Below are 12,914 nucleotides of genomic sequence, written 5' to 3'. Positions count from 1 at the left end.
GACCGGAAGTTGTAAAAAAAGGAAAAAGTTTTTGATAAAGTAAAACTAAATTAATCTTTTTCACTTGACCTCCGGCTAAGAGTTAAAACGTTCTTAATTTTTGTTAATTCTTGTTTTTTTTTTCTTAATCATGAACGAATGCGATTAAAGCAACAAATTTATTAAAGCAACAGTTGACTGTATTAGGATCCATACAATATTGGTTAATTATGAAACATTTTCCTTTTGTCCCAAATTAATTGAGCTATTTGGTTTTAAATTTTGTTCCAATCAAGAGGATATCTCTAAAACTATTCTTTTAATTCATTATTGCACTATAAGAAATATGTATAATTTGATAGTTATATTTATATTCGTTATGTAGATGTTTAAAATGTTTTTCAACGGTATAAAGTTTACGAAAAACCGTGGTATAGTTTAAGAAATAAATCGTTTCTAAATGTTACTAATTATTTTCTATAAGAGTACAACCGTAAGAAACACTTAAATATATTCCTCTTTCCTCTTGCCTTAAGAATTGTGCAAACTATCATCACTTCCACTTTGTCCCAGGCATCGGCAGAAGCGGTGGCTCAGCCTTATTCTGGAAAGAAAATATTGATTTGGATATCACATTCTCGAACTCCAATATAATCAGAAGTGCAATAGAACAACACCTCTCTACTCCCAAATGAGAATTAATTTGCATATATGGTCCACCTCAAACCATCAAAAGGAATGTTTTTTGGATCAACATCCCCTCCCTGGTAGCTGGTTCTGATCATCCTTGGTGTCTGGTAGGCGACTTACATACAACAATATTATAGAAAAACATGGTGGTTCCAACAACCACAACAACTTATGGACAGAATTCATACTTTCATGCACGACAGAGATGTAATGAACTTGGGATTCTCCGGTTCGGCATTCACTTGGTGTAGACAAACTCGCAATGCTGAACCAATATTCGAGAGACTGGATAGAGCTCTCTCAAGCACATCTTGGAGAATAATTTTTGAAGATGTTGTTCTTCATCTTCCCAGAATCAACAGCGATCATGCACCGATACTCATCAATACTCACAGGAAAGGTCCTAAAAGAAAAAAATAATTCAAAATTGAATTCCATTGGACCGATCATCCACAATTTTTAGAAGAAGTTGAAAAATGTTGGAGTTCTACCACTGGAAGCACACAAACAAAGTTTGATTCTCTTAGCAATCACCTTACTAAGTAGAGCGAACAAACATTTGGTAACATACATTATGAGTTGGAGGCTGAAAGACAGAAGTTGATTGATCTGCAATCAAGGGCTCACTTATCAGATACAAGAGAGGATGAAAGCATTATTATCAAAAACATTAATACCCTTGTGAAAGTGGATGTTTTGGGAGCAACGCAATAAATCCTACTGGATTCCTAGTATCGATAAAAACACACACCTCTTTCATCTTTCTGTCATCCACAGAAGAAGCAAAAACATAATTGTCACCCTTAAAAATGAAAACTGAGATTGGCTTTCTGATTATGAATTGATAAAAGATATGCTAATTTCCCACATTCAAAGCGCATTCACTGCGGACAATACTGTAACCCCTAATCTTTTTGTATCGGATAACTCTAACTCTCTCTCTGAGTCAGAATGAAGGTCCCTCGCAGAAATCCCATCAGCTGATGAAATCTTTGCAATCATTAAACAAATGAAGCCCATCAAATATCCGGGACCAGACAGCTATCCAACACTGTTCTATAAGAAGAGTTGGCACATAATTGGAGCAGAGGTCACCAAACTTGTTCAGCATTGTTTCAGTTCTTCCAAACTGCCACCAGGGATGAACCACACTTATCTTGCTTTAATTCCGAAAAACAAGAATCCATCCAATCCAGGTGAATACATAACCATCTCCTTATGCAATGCTATTTACAAAATCGTAACCAAAATCATCACAAAGAGGTTGAGTCCATATTTAGATGAGCTCATTGAGAAGAATCAGTCGGCTTTCATTCCTGGAAGGCAAATAATAAAGAATATTTTCTCTGCAAACGAGTTAATACATTCAATGTCTCACTCTAATTCCATTTTTGGCTCATTCGCCTTAAAGCTAGACATGCATAAGCCATTCGACCATGTGGATTGGGGTTTCTTGAGTATGGTGTTATAAAGCTTTGGCATCTCAGGTGTAGTTGTAAGATTTCTTACAACTACACTCCAATTTACCTAATGATTCCTCTATGTGATCATTATGCGAGATTATCTTATTGATTGAATATATTTCGATTATTTACAAGACTGATAAAAACTTACAATAACACTTTTGTAACTAAACTCACTTTCTTTCTCTTACAATCTCTCTTACAAGACTTATGTTCCAACCTTTTACAAGACAACTACTCTCTCCTTTATATAGGGATTTACATAATGGACGACAGCTAAGAATTCATTTATTTTCGGGATCTCTCTGCGACATGTTCGCTCATATACAATCGCTCATCTTCGCATATCTTACATCTTCGCATAACTCCTCACACTTTACTCATGATTTTGCTGACATCATCTGATGTGACGTCTCACCTTGTCGTGTGCGATATTCCTCGGGTATGTTATATTCTTCACTTCGCGTAATTGTTAATATGTGCGATATTTAACTCCTACATTTGCCTCTTCTCATGTCGCTTGATTTTTCAAAGTAAGCGATATGAGAAACTCTCCATTTTCAAATCGTGCATGTTTATCCTTTTACATTTTATTTTATCGACAGTTATACGGATTTCAAGCTCTTCTCTACACGTGTTAATTATCATCTTTTTTTACCGGCTTGAACCGTCTCCAACCGGTAACTCCTTTTTACTTATTTAATGGTTTGACTCATAAGATTTTCTTCACTCATCATTCATCCTCTCTCTCTTAATCTTAATCTGCTATTTCCCAGTTTCGTTGTTGTTGTACTGATTTCTTCTGCTATTGTTCTTCTACCATGAATCCCGAATCAAGGTTCGTTTCTTTTATAATTATTGATTTTAATCATTCCTTGTTATTATTATTATATGGTCTGATTCCTGTACTTTCACAGAAAAATTAGTGCTCTTCGAATTACACAAAGACCCAATTCTTCTTCAAGTGAAAATAAAGAAACGCAAAAGAAGAAACCCAGTATCGATAATGAACCTCAAAATAAGGAATCTCACAAGAGGAAGTCTTCGCATAGTAAATCAGTAAGAAATAGTCGACTGTCTTTAAACAATATTGTTGCCTCTATTTCTTATCTTCTTTATTTTCGCAGGCTTTTGATGCTGAAATGGTTGATGGCAAAAAACAGAAAGTTAAAAAGTCTCGCAAACCCGTACCTCTCTCTTCAAATCTTTCTATTTTCAATTTTACTGTTGTAGATGTTGTTCCTGTATCTACAGTTCAACCTTCGCACACTGATCCTCCTACTATTCCAACAAGTCAAACTCCTGAAAAAGATGTTTCTGTTTCTGTTGAAAAAGAAAAAAAAATCATACATTTTCCCAAGGTTTTGAAAAGAATGTTCCTCCTACTCCTTCACCAACAAATCGTCTTATGGATGAGAATGCCTATATTTCGTATGACGAGCTCTTTAAAAATACCCCCCTGTTTCCTCTACGAATCCATCGCATATAATTTTTCCTTCAGCCCATGCTGCCTCTGCGAATCCATCGCATATAATTTTTCCTTCACTCATTAGTTCTAGTTCCCATCCGAACCTTCCTCAAGATAAATCCACCATTCCAACAACTTCTACTATTCCCCCTTCTCTTTCTTTATTAGATTCTCTTCCTTTGAATAAAAAGGGTTTAGATAGTGTAAAATTGGCTACACAAACTCTTTCTGATGTTATCAACTCTGCCCAATCTTTAACCGATGATCCTTCCAAACTTCGTTCCTGTTCTGCCTTAAGTCAGCTTCTTCGGGGATTTCCTGTTGACAAGGCTTCGCCAGATGAGATCCTTTCTCAAATTGACCGAGTTTCCACATAGATGTTTTGGTAATTATCCTTCACACTTTAACTTTTATCTTCCTTAATGATATTTCCAAGTACTAATCTTTGTCTTTTTCTCTTTAGGAATCTCATCGTCGTATGATGTTAGCTGAAAAGCATTTTGAGTCTAGCTGTTCTCAATTGGAACTCTCGCAGAAAAATATTTCTTTGGAAAAGGAAATACAGAGATTAAGAGGGGAACTTCAGATTTCAAATTATGAGACTGAAAATCTTCGCAGCGATAATCAAAAACTTCATGCATACGCTCATTTTTATTTTTGGGTCTCTTATCGTATTTTCTACTTCTTCGCATATGCTCATTTTTATAAATTTCTTCATGCATTTGTTAAAATTTAAACCAGAAGCGAACGAATGAGAGATATGAATTTCAATTCCTTGCCGAAGATGCCCAAGCGAATAACGCGAAGTTACAGTCTCAACTAAATAAATTAAATCACCAATATTCATATGCACATAATCAGATTGACCATCTTTCTCATGAAAATGACCGTCTTACTCAAAAAATCAAATGATCAAATTTCTTATTTTTCTAAGTTATCACACGATGCTGACTTACTTCATCAAACCTTATCAGAAGAGAACCACACCCTCTCTAGGGAAAAACTGTCTTTTTCAAAGAAAGAAGTAATGTTTTCACAACAGTATTCACTTCTTCATGAAATAAATTAAAACCAAGCGCGAACTCTTCGTGTACAAAAGGAACAGTACGAAACTTCGCTTAAAGATCTGAGCTCCCAAAATGAGAAATTAATTCAGAGTAATGTAAATGTTTCTGTAAAGAAGAATCAATTTCAAGAACAATATAGCCAGCTGAAGAATTCTTATGACGTTATTAAGAAAAAGAACAAATCTCTTTCTTCCGAAGAAAAGAAAATTCCCTCTTGCCTCAGTGGTTCAGTTGGTGATGGATTTGATAAGCCATGGAAAGTATGAAGGACAATACCCTTGCTTTGTCCAAATTCTTCCAAGGTAGTCAGCTAGGGTTGACTGCCTCATGATAATTTCTCAGTATCACTAATTTTTTACACAGTGTTAACTTTTTATTTTCTACTTGTAGATTCTGAAGCATCGCATCAATCTGCTATCGCTCAGCTGAATTCTGATTATCCAAAGTTCGCAAAGAATATGCTAATCTGGAATTATCTCGTGGTAATCTTGAGCTTTCTCTTTCTGCGTCTCGAAATAGGGCACGAAGAAGTTTTGCGTTCCAGAAGAATTTTCTAGAGATAAATGCTAGAAATCTTGAAAGGGTTGTTATTCGCAAAGGCCACTCTAGTGCTCAAACTGTTATCGATGGAATTCTTTCTAGCAACTCTCTTTCAGCAGTAAGGCTCCCCGTATGCAATGTGGGTGAAGATGAAGAATATCCTGAACCATATAGCGATTTTGACTTTTTAAGCGATGATGAGAAAGATCAAGGTGATGAGGAAATTCAGCAAGAAGGAGAGAAATCTACAAATGATGTCGGTATTGAGATTGAAAATCCTGAGCCCAGCGCTAAAATCTGATGTTACCATTTGTCTTTCTTTTGATATTTTTTGGTCTTTCACACCCCTTTAGATTTGTTTGTTGTAAGGAATATAATATATTGTTAATTTATTTCCCATACTTTCCTCGTGTTATATTCCTTCTAAGAAACAATTTTGGGAATTTATCAGTAATTTATTTAATTTGCTTAGGAGGTCTTATGCAACCTTCCTATGTAAAGGTCTTATTTTGCCTCATTTTTCGTGCGACGAGATCGCAGGAAGTCTTTGTATTTTAGTACATTTACCCATTGATCTCGTCTTATCTTGTTTTCTTGTATTATTTCCTCTTCAGGTTTTTGCATAAATTTCACAAGTCTTCATACTCCCACGAGTAAAAGCCTTGCGAAATTTACGTCTTTTGACACAAGAAGGTCAAAGGAACGACAAACTAGACGATAATAATCCTGGAGGAAGAGTACAAAAGGAAAGATATCTTTTCCGCGGAGAACCTAAGAAAACCGACAGGAATCTTAGAGCTATCCAACAAATATACACGTGGCGAGAAAAGTGGGACAGATACATAGTTTTCTTCCCATCATGCCCTCGGCAAGTTGCAAAGAAAATGAGCAAAATGTGTGGGTAAAATACCCGATGGCCACGCGTCAGCATCTCAGGGGATGAATACGTGACAAGATGATAAGATAGGAGCATCGAATCATCCTATAAAAAGGAGAAATTGTCTCAGTCGAGGCAACTGCACGAGCGTCACATGAATGACGCGTGTAAGTAAAGGTCTAATCTGCTCAGACGGTCAAGTATAAAAAGAAAGACCGCATTTAATGAAGGATAAGAACAATACATGGGGAGACCAGCATCGTGATGGAAGACTCGGACGATCTACACTACGATCCAGAGGTGATAGAGCACGAGGCTCTCCATATAAGAGCATCAGGAGGGGAGAAAGAGCGAGACCACTCGGAGGGAGAACCAGACGAGCCATCACGAGGAATAGTGTAGAGCCAGTCCGAGGCATCCAGGATGGTGTAAGACATCTCATCAAACTCGGACGATCAAACCACCACGAGTTTATTTTGCCTATAAACACCATTCAATGTAGAAGGAGATGGACAACTTATGTAATCTTAGATGGTCTTTCTATAGAGAATTCCTGAGAGAGATCTAGATAGAGAGAAAGTGAGAAATCTAGAAGAGATTTGTAACTCTTTCAAGGGTAAGACCTTATAATCAATAAGAAAACATATTCTTTCCCGTGGATGTAGGTCTTCATTTCCGAACTACGTTATATACTTGTGTCAATCTTTACATTTCATCCTATTTACATCTTGTTCATAATTGAATCTTGTATGTTTTAGTAGTTTTTAGTCTTTCATTTCATTTGGATGTAGTCATCAGAAAACATGCAACTACATTTTGGCGCTAGAAACAGGGAGGTATGAAGATCTAATCTACCTCCCTAATAACAACTCTATACTGTTTTCATAATCTCCATGAGAGAAGTGTTTTTTCACACTACAAAGTAGATTTCTGTTGAGATGAATGAGTAGAGCTCGGACTCAAACATGATCTTCACGATCTGAGAAGTCTAGGAGAACCTCAAGATTAACAGATCTGCGTTTTTCACTGATTTTCTTTAAGATTTCTTGTTATTTCAAAGATTTTTTTATACCTTCCTCAAGGAGCTCAGGAGAATTGTAGATCAGAGTAAAAATGAAGTTTCAAAGAACTTCGGTGCTCAAACTAAAAAAATAAAAAAATATCCCATAATGTGATCAATGGCACACACGTTAGGCCTATATATAGAATTCTAGGCTCATGCGGGGATATGTTCATAATTAATATAAAATCGAGTATAAATTACTAAATTTACCTTTATATAATATTATATAATTCTAAAAATACCCTCAATGTATAAGCTGGTGCAGGCGTCCAATAGATTTCTAAATACGCGCCACACCTGATTCAGTAGTTGATGAATTCTCAAGATTAGACCTATGTCTAACCTACCCATGAACAGGTTGGGTGTCCACCCACCCATATTGCGGGCGGCTTGGGTTAGAATGGCAGATTGGATCACCATGTTCACCGCCACGGGGTTTAAGAAAACCTTAGGATCCTTTAAATTCAAACCATAAGATAGGTTAAGCAACGTGTAAAACTCCTGGATTTGGTATCATCCTCGTTTGATCCATCTTAATGGAGGGGGATAGATATTCATTCGTGTCTGATCCATTATCAACTGGTCTAATATCTGCAGGTAGGCGGGGGTTGGATTGGACGTGTGAATTTATATCAATAATTCTACTACTCCCTCCGTTCCATTTTACTTGATGTTGTCGAGTTTTTCACGCAGATTAAGGAACGTCAAAGAGAGTTAATTTTCTTCGACTCTACCCATATTAGTACCTTTTTTTTTTAAAAAAAATGACCTAGTTTTTAGTTTCTAGATTCTAAGAAAAGTTACCAATCCTGTTGTAATTTACTTGGGATGTACCAAATTTTTATAGATTAGAGTATATATCCTCCATGGAAAAATATTTAGAAATTAGATTAATGTTTCTTTGTTGATTACGACGAGAATTTATGCTCCGGTGTGATTCCCAAACAAGGATAAATCAGAGAGAATTTGAATAAAATACTAAAACTAGCATCTATTTTGGAACAGAAAATAAATCCTAAAACATCAAGTAAAGTGAACGAACGGAGTACTAATGTTAAAGCATGAATAATAAAAATGCTAGTGATTAATAACCTCCTATATTGTTCTTAGAAAATAATTTTACATGTTTAAATAAACATTGTCCTCCTCCCTAATACCGACGTGCATTTAAAGTAAAACCTCGACGTATGGATAAGCCCCATAAGCGGGTTGGGTGTCAAAAAAAGAACGATTTTTTAGGGACCATGGTTTTTTTGGGGACCATGGTCTTATTAGGCCAACCTTCCTATATTTATAAGGGGTTTCCCAAAGTTAGATAAATACTCATTTACCTTTACTTTAGTCTAAATTAAAACTAACTTAATAACTATATAAATCTAATCATATACATCTAATCTAAATGAATTTATTAACCAAAATAAAAATCAAATCAAAATCAAAAGAGCAATCGAAAATTTTTAGTTTTGAAAAAAAGTTTATTCTCTTCTTCTTGTCTCTTTCCTTGACGTTTTCTCGTTCGGTTGAAAAGCCCATCAATCTTTTTAATTCGTTTTTGGATTGGAAAATTGAGTAGAAATAATCAAAATATGGTTTAAATGAATGTTAAAGTGGCATGTTCGGTTAGGTATAGTTTTAAAAAAACTAGTTTTGTAACCGAACATTCTGAAACCAAGAACACGAAGAACACTTCGGTTATCACGAATTTAATTTTTCATAACCGAACTCTGAGTTCGGTTGGTTCGCAAAAATTTCTAAAACTAGTTAGTAACCGAACTCTACCCATAATATAAAAAAAAAATGTAACCGAACTGTGTTATTTTTCCTACTATGTTGAGTTATGATATAATCGAACTTTACTTAACTTGTTCGGTTGGTTCGCAAAAATTTCTAAAACTATCTAGTAACCGAACTCTACTTATATTCCAAAAAGAATTTTTTTTTCCAATGTAACCGAACTGTGTTATTTTGCCTACTATGTTGAGTTTCAATTTAACCGAACTTGTTCCACTATGTTCGGTTTGTTCGCAAAAAATCTTGACAAACCGAACTCTTCACTAATTGCATACATGTGGAGTTCGGTTAGATATGTTGTTGGGTTAAAGTTTGCGAACCAACCGAACATTACTCTGTAAGTTCTATAAACAAAGTTCGGTAACCTGCGTGTATGGAAAAGTTAACCGAACAACTAAAAACCTCCATTAAAGAACGAGTTCGGTAACCTTCGTATATGGAAAAGGTAACCGAACTACACTTTCAGATGAGTTCGGTAACCTGTTCTTCACATAAGGTAACCGAACAAGACCAAATCTACCCTAAAAATTTACAGTTTTTTGAAAATTTGGAGCAATTCAACCAACATTATCTAAGTTTGAAACATACCTGGGTACCTAAATACTCTTCCTTCGGTTGTGGTTGGTAAAATCCTTTGTTTTTCATGTTTTCCTTCTTCATCTTCTCCAACTTTACTCTCTCAATAATTCTGCTTAATCATTTTACTAATCACTACACTAACTATTATTAACACTAACTAACACTAACTAATCATTACCAAAAAATTAATCAAGAGGGTAATTTAGGTATTAATATAAATATCTAGAGAAGGGGTGACCTAGATTTACTTCTAATGTCTTTACCCAAAATAAAAACATGGTCCACAAAATAACCATGGTCCCCAAAAAACCGTTCCAAAAAAATTATGGAAGCATTATGTCGGATTGGAGGATTGGACGACCCATGCTCACCATGCCACAAGATATATATGGGCTGGAGCACACGCTACTACGTTAGGCCCATATCTTGGCTCTTACCAGGATAATCTTGCCAACACTCCGACTGAGTCCTCCTCCTCCTTTCGTATCCTCTCATACGAGTGACCTCGGAAAAGTCCAGTTTCCCCAAAACCTCTCTGTAAGTGCGATTTCTAAAACCCTAACTTCAATTTTTGTTCCCCAATTCTTCAATTTCTGTAACAATGTTTCGTTCTCTATGCAATACATTGATCCGAAAGGGAGGAGATTCAAAACCCCTCTTTCTATGCTCACATCTTACATCACAAAACCCTTGTTTTGTTCCTGTTTGTATCAAGGTTAGATTTTTTTCTTCATCCTCCATAAATCACAATGATTCTTCTTGTTCTTCATCATTCATTCATTTGTAGTTTCTTACTTGATGAATTCATGTGGGTTAACTGAGAAACAAGCTCACTCTGCTTCTAAGAAACTGAATTTCAAAACCACATCAAAATTACGGGTTTACTAAATCCAACATCTCTAGAATAATCATGAAGAAGCCTGAATTCCTTTCATTTAATACTCATAAAACCTTTAAACCCAAACTTTATTATTTCCTTTCTAAAGAAATTTCTAGACTTGAACTTATCAAACCCAGAAATGCTAAATAGAAGTTTAGAGAACCATATTATTCCTGTTTTCGATTTCATCAAGAACATAGTTGGTACTGATAGATACGTTTTCGCCATTTTTCGACGCTCAAGGTTTCCTCTAGAACTAATTGAGAAAGTGATGCACAACATAGAGGTTTTGAGAGATGAAGGTGTCCCTCAATCAAATATTGTCAAGTTACTGATCAACAGACCGACGACACTAATGATTAGCACTGTTAAATTCAATGACATTTTACAAGAGATTATGGGTATGGGTTTTGATCCTCACAAAACTGCATTGCTATTCATGTAATCACATCGATGAATAAATCGACTTGGGAGACAAAACTGAATGCTTACAGGAAATGGGGTTGGTCAGAAGATCAAATTCAAAATGCATTTATGTTACATCGTCAGTGTATGAGGAACTCAGAGAAGAAGATATCGACGACAATGGATTACCTTGTGAATCAAATAGGTTATAGTTCATTGCTTATTGCCCGACGCCCAGTGATTTTGAATTATAGCTTGGAGAAGAGGATCATACCGAGGGTTTCTGTTCACCAAATATTAGCAGCCAAAGGTCTGATGAAGGATAAAATTTCCTTGCATACAATTTTGCAAATGGGTAAGGAGTCTTTCTTAGACAAGTTCGTCAGGAAGTATGAACAACAAGCTCCTGAGCTATTGAAGGTAAACCAAAGTTAACAATCTACCACTTCTTTGTCAAATTAAGCAAATGTGATGAGCATGCTGGTAGATAATCGGAAATTTACGAATTGTAGTTTATGTTAGTCTTTCTTTCCCGATGTTGGACCTTTTAACTTATTAGCCTGATACCACATTGCTGTTTATGTCTCTTTCAGGTCAAAGAACTCTCATGAGAAACTGTTGGCTAATATAGATCTAACAGCACAAACATACAAAGGTTTCTCTGGAAAAGGTATTTGCTATGAGCATCATTTCATAACCCACTCGGAATACTCACCAACTTAAATGTATGCGATTGCATAATGCAAGATTTTTCGCATATCCAGTGTCATCACTGTGTGGGAACTGTGGGAACTTACCCGTGATATTATCCCTGTCTCTACTAGGATAGCTAGAAATAGTAGTCTTTGTATCTCCTAGTATCAGTCCAATGATTTGCTATGACATGCTGCAGTAGCTTTTGGAGTATCCCCAATACAACAATCAAAGACTAAATTTTTTCTTCATTTAAAGAAGACTCACAAGTGGCTTCAATGCAACAGAAATTAGTCTGGCATCATGGCATAGTATGTGGATTTGTCTGGAAGGCTTGTTATGAGAAATACTTTAAAAATATATCAACCGCAGAGGAAGGAAGTCTGCTAGGAGATGTTGCTGTTGTACTATGGCTACAAATTTTCGAAGACAGAAAGCAAGCGGGAAGATTTTAAGTTAATGAAACTGTTATTGTAGAAAATGAGATAGGATCAGACCGACCTATCAAATACTGACTTGTAGATTATATTAGAGATAACATAACTATATTTAGGTTTTTCATTTGTTTTTTTTCAAGTCATAATGGCATTTTAGCAAACTAGGTTTGCAGCAAGCTACTACTCGAGGTCTGTAATTAGTAAAGAATGGTAACACATCATGCCTGAAATCAATATTTTGGCTGTGAGTATATATCATAAGCAGATGCTAGAACTTACAGTATATCTATTTTATGCGTAAGGTTGTGTCATGATATTGCTCTGCTTTGGTTGACATAGATGTAGATGTAGCAGTTCAAAGTTTTCATGGGGTAGATGAAAAACTGTACTATGTCTCTGTGGATCTATGGTGGTTATATTTTTATCAGGAAACAGACCGTGAAATTTCTTTTTAAATCTATCCATTGCGTAAAAGTGTGTCAATTTCTTGTAGTCCAAGGGGCCAATTCCATTCTTTACCATTGTTTTATTTTGCTAGATGGAACAACAAAAACAGAAAGCAAAAAATCACAACTAGACAGAATTGCTTTCACTCCACAGAAAGTCGCAATACAGAGAGGAGGCGAATTCTCAAAGGAATAGCTTCAGTTCTTCTGTTTATAGTTCTCACCAGTTGCTGTGAATCACTTTCAGTTATGACCTTATCAGGGTACAATATTTGCACCATTTCAAACCCCAGAATGATAGCATTTGTCTCGGCTTGAAGAGCATTTTCCAGATTGTGTGGAGAAGTTTCCCCTGCTAGAAAAGTTGCAGTTGAGTCTGTTGCCACTGCTGCACAAGCACCTGAACTGTCCTTGCCAGCTGCGTCAACATTAGGGGTGAGCAACGGACGGTTGCGGATTAGGGGTCACCCGCGTCCAATACGTCAAAGTTGCGGATTTGAAAAATCCAACCGTGTCCGGGACCAATCACCCGCGAA

The 12,914-nt window shown here is 36.0% G+C and overlaps 1 protein-coding gene across 1 annotated transcript; it reads left to right on the top strand.

Moving 5' to 3' along the window:
* The first annotated feature begins 10,016 nt into the window (after nucleotides 1-10,016).
* Nucleotides 10,017-12,187, top strand: LOC113309579. The gene is made up of 2 exons (XM_026558018.1): nucleotides 10,017-11,222; nucleotides 11,396-12,187. Exons 1-2 carry the CDS (start codon nucleotides 10,851-10,853, stop codon nucleotides 11,411-11,413), a joined length of 390 nt encoding a protein of 129 aa, XP_026413803.1. The 5' UTR covers nucleotides 10,017-10,850; the 3' UTR covers nucleotides 11,414-12,187.
* Nucleotides 12,188-12,914: the final 727 nt, after the last annotated feature.

The sequence above is a fragment of the Papaver somniferum genome, chromosome 9, assembly GCF_003573695.1.
Source record: "Papaver somniferum cultivar HN1 chromosome 9, ASM357369v1, whole genome shotgun sequence".
Lineage (NCBI taxonomy): Eukaryota > Viridiplantae > Streptophyta > Magnoliopsida > Ranunculales > Papaveraceae > Papaver > Papaver somniferum.
The sequence above is the reverse complement of the archived record's forward strand: the minus strand, read 5'-3'. Positions and strand labels throughout refer to the sequence as shown.

What these genes read in the sequence shown, in the direction of transcription:
- LOC113309579 (XM_026558018.1), top strand. Translation starts at nt 10,851, where the DNA reads ATGAATAAATCGACTTGGGAGACAAAACTGAATGCTTACAGGAAATGG.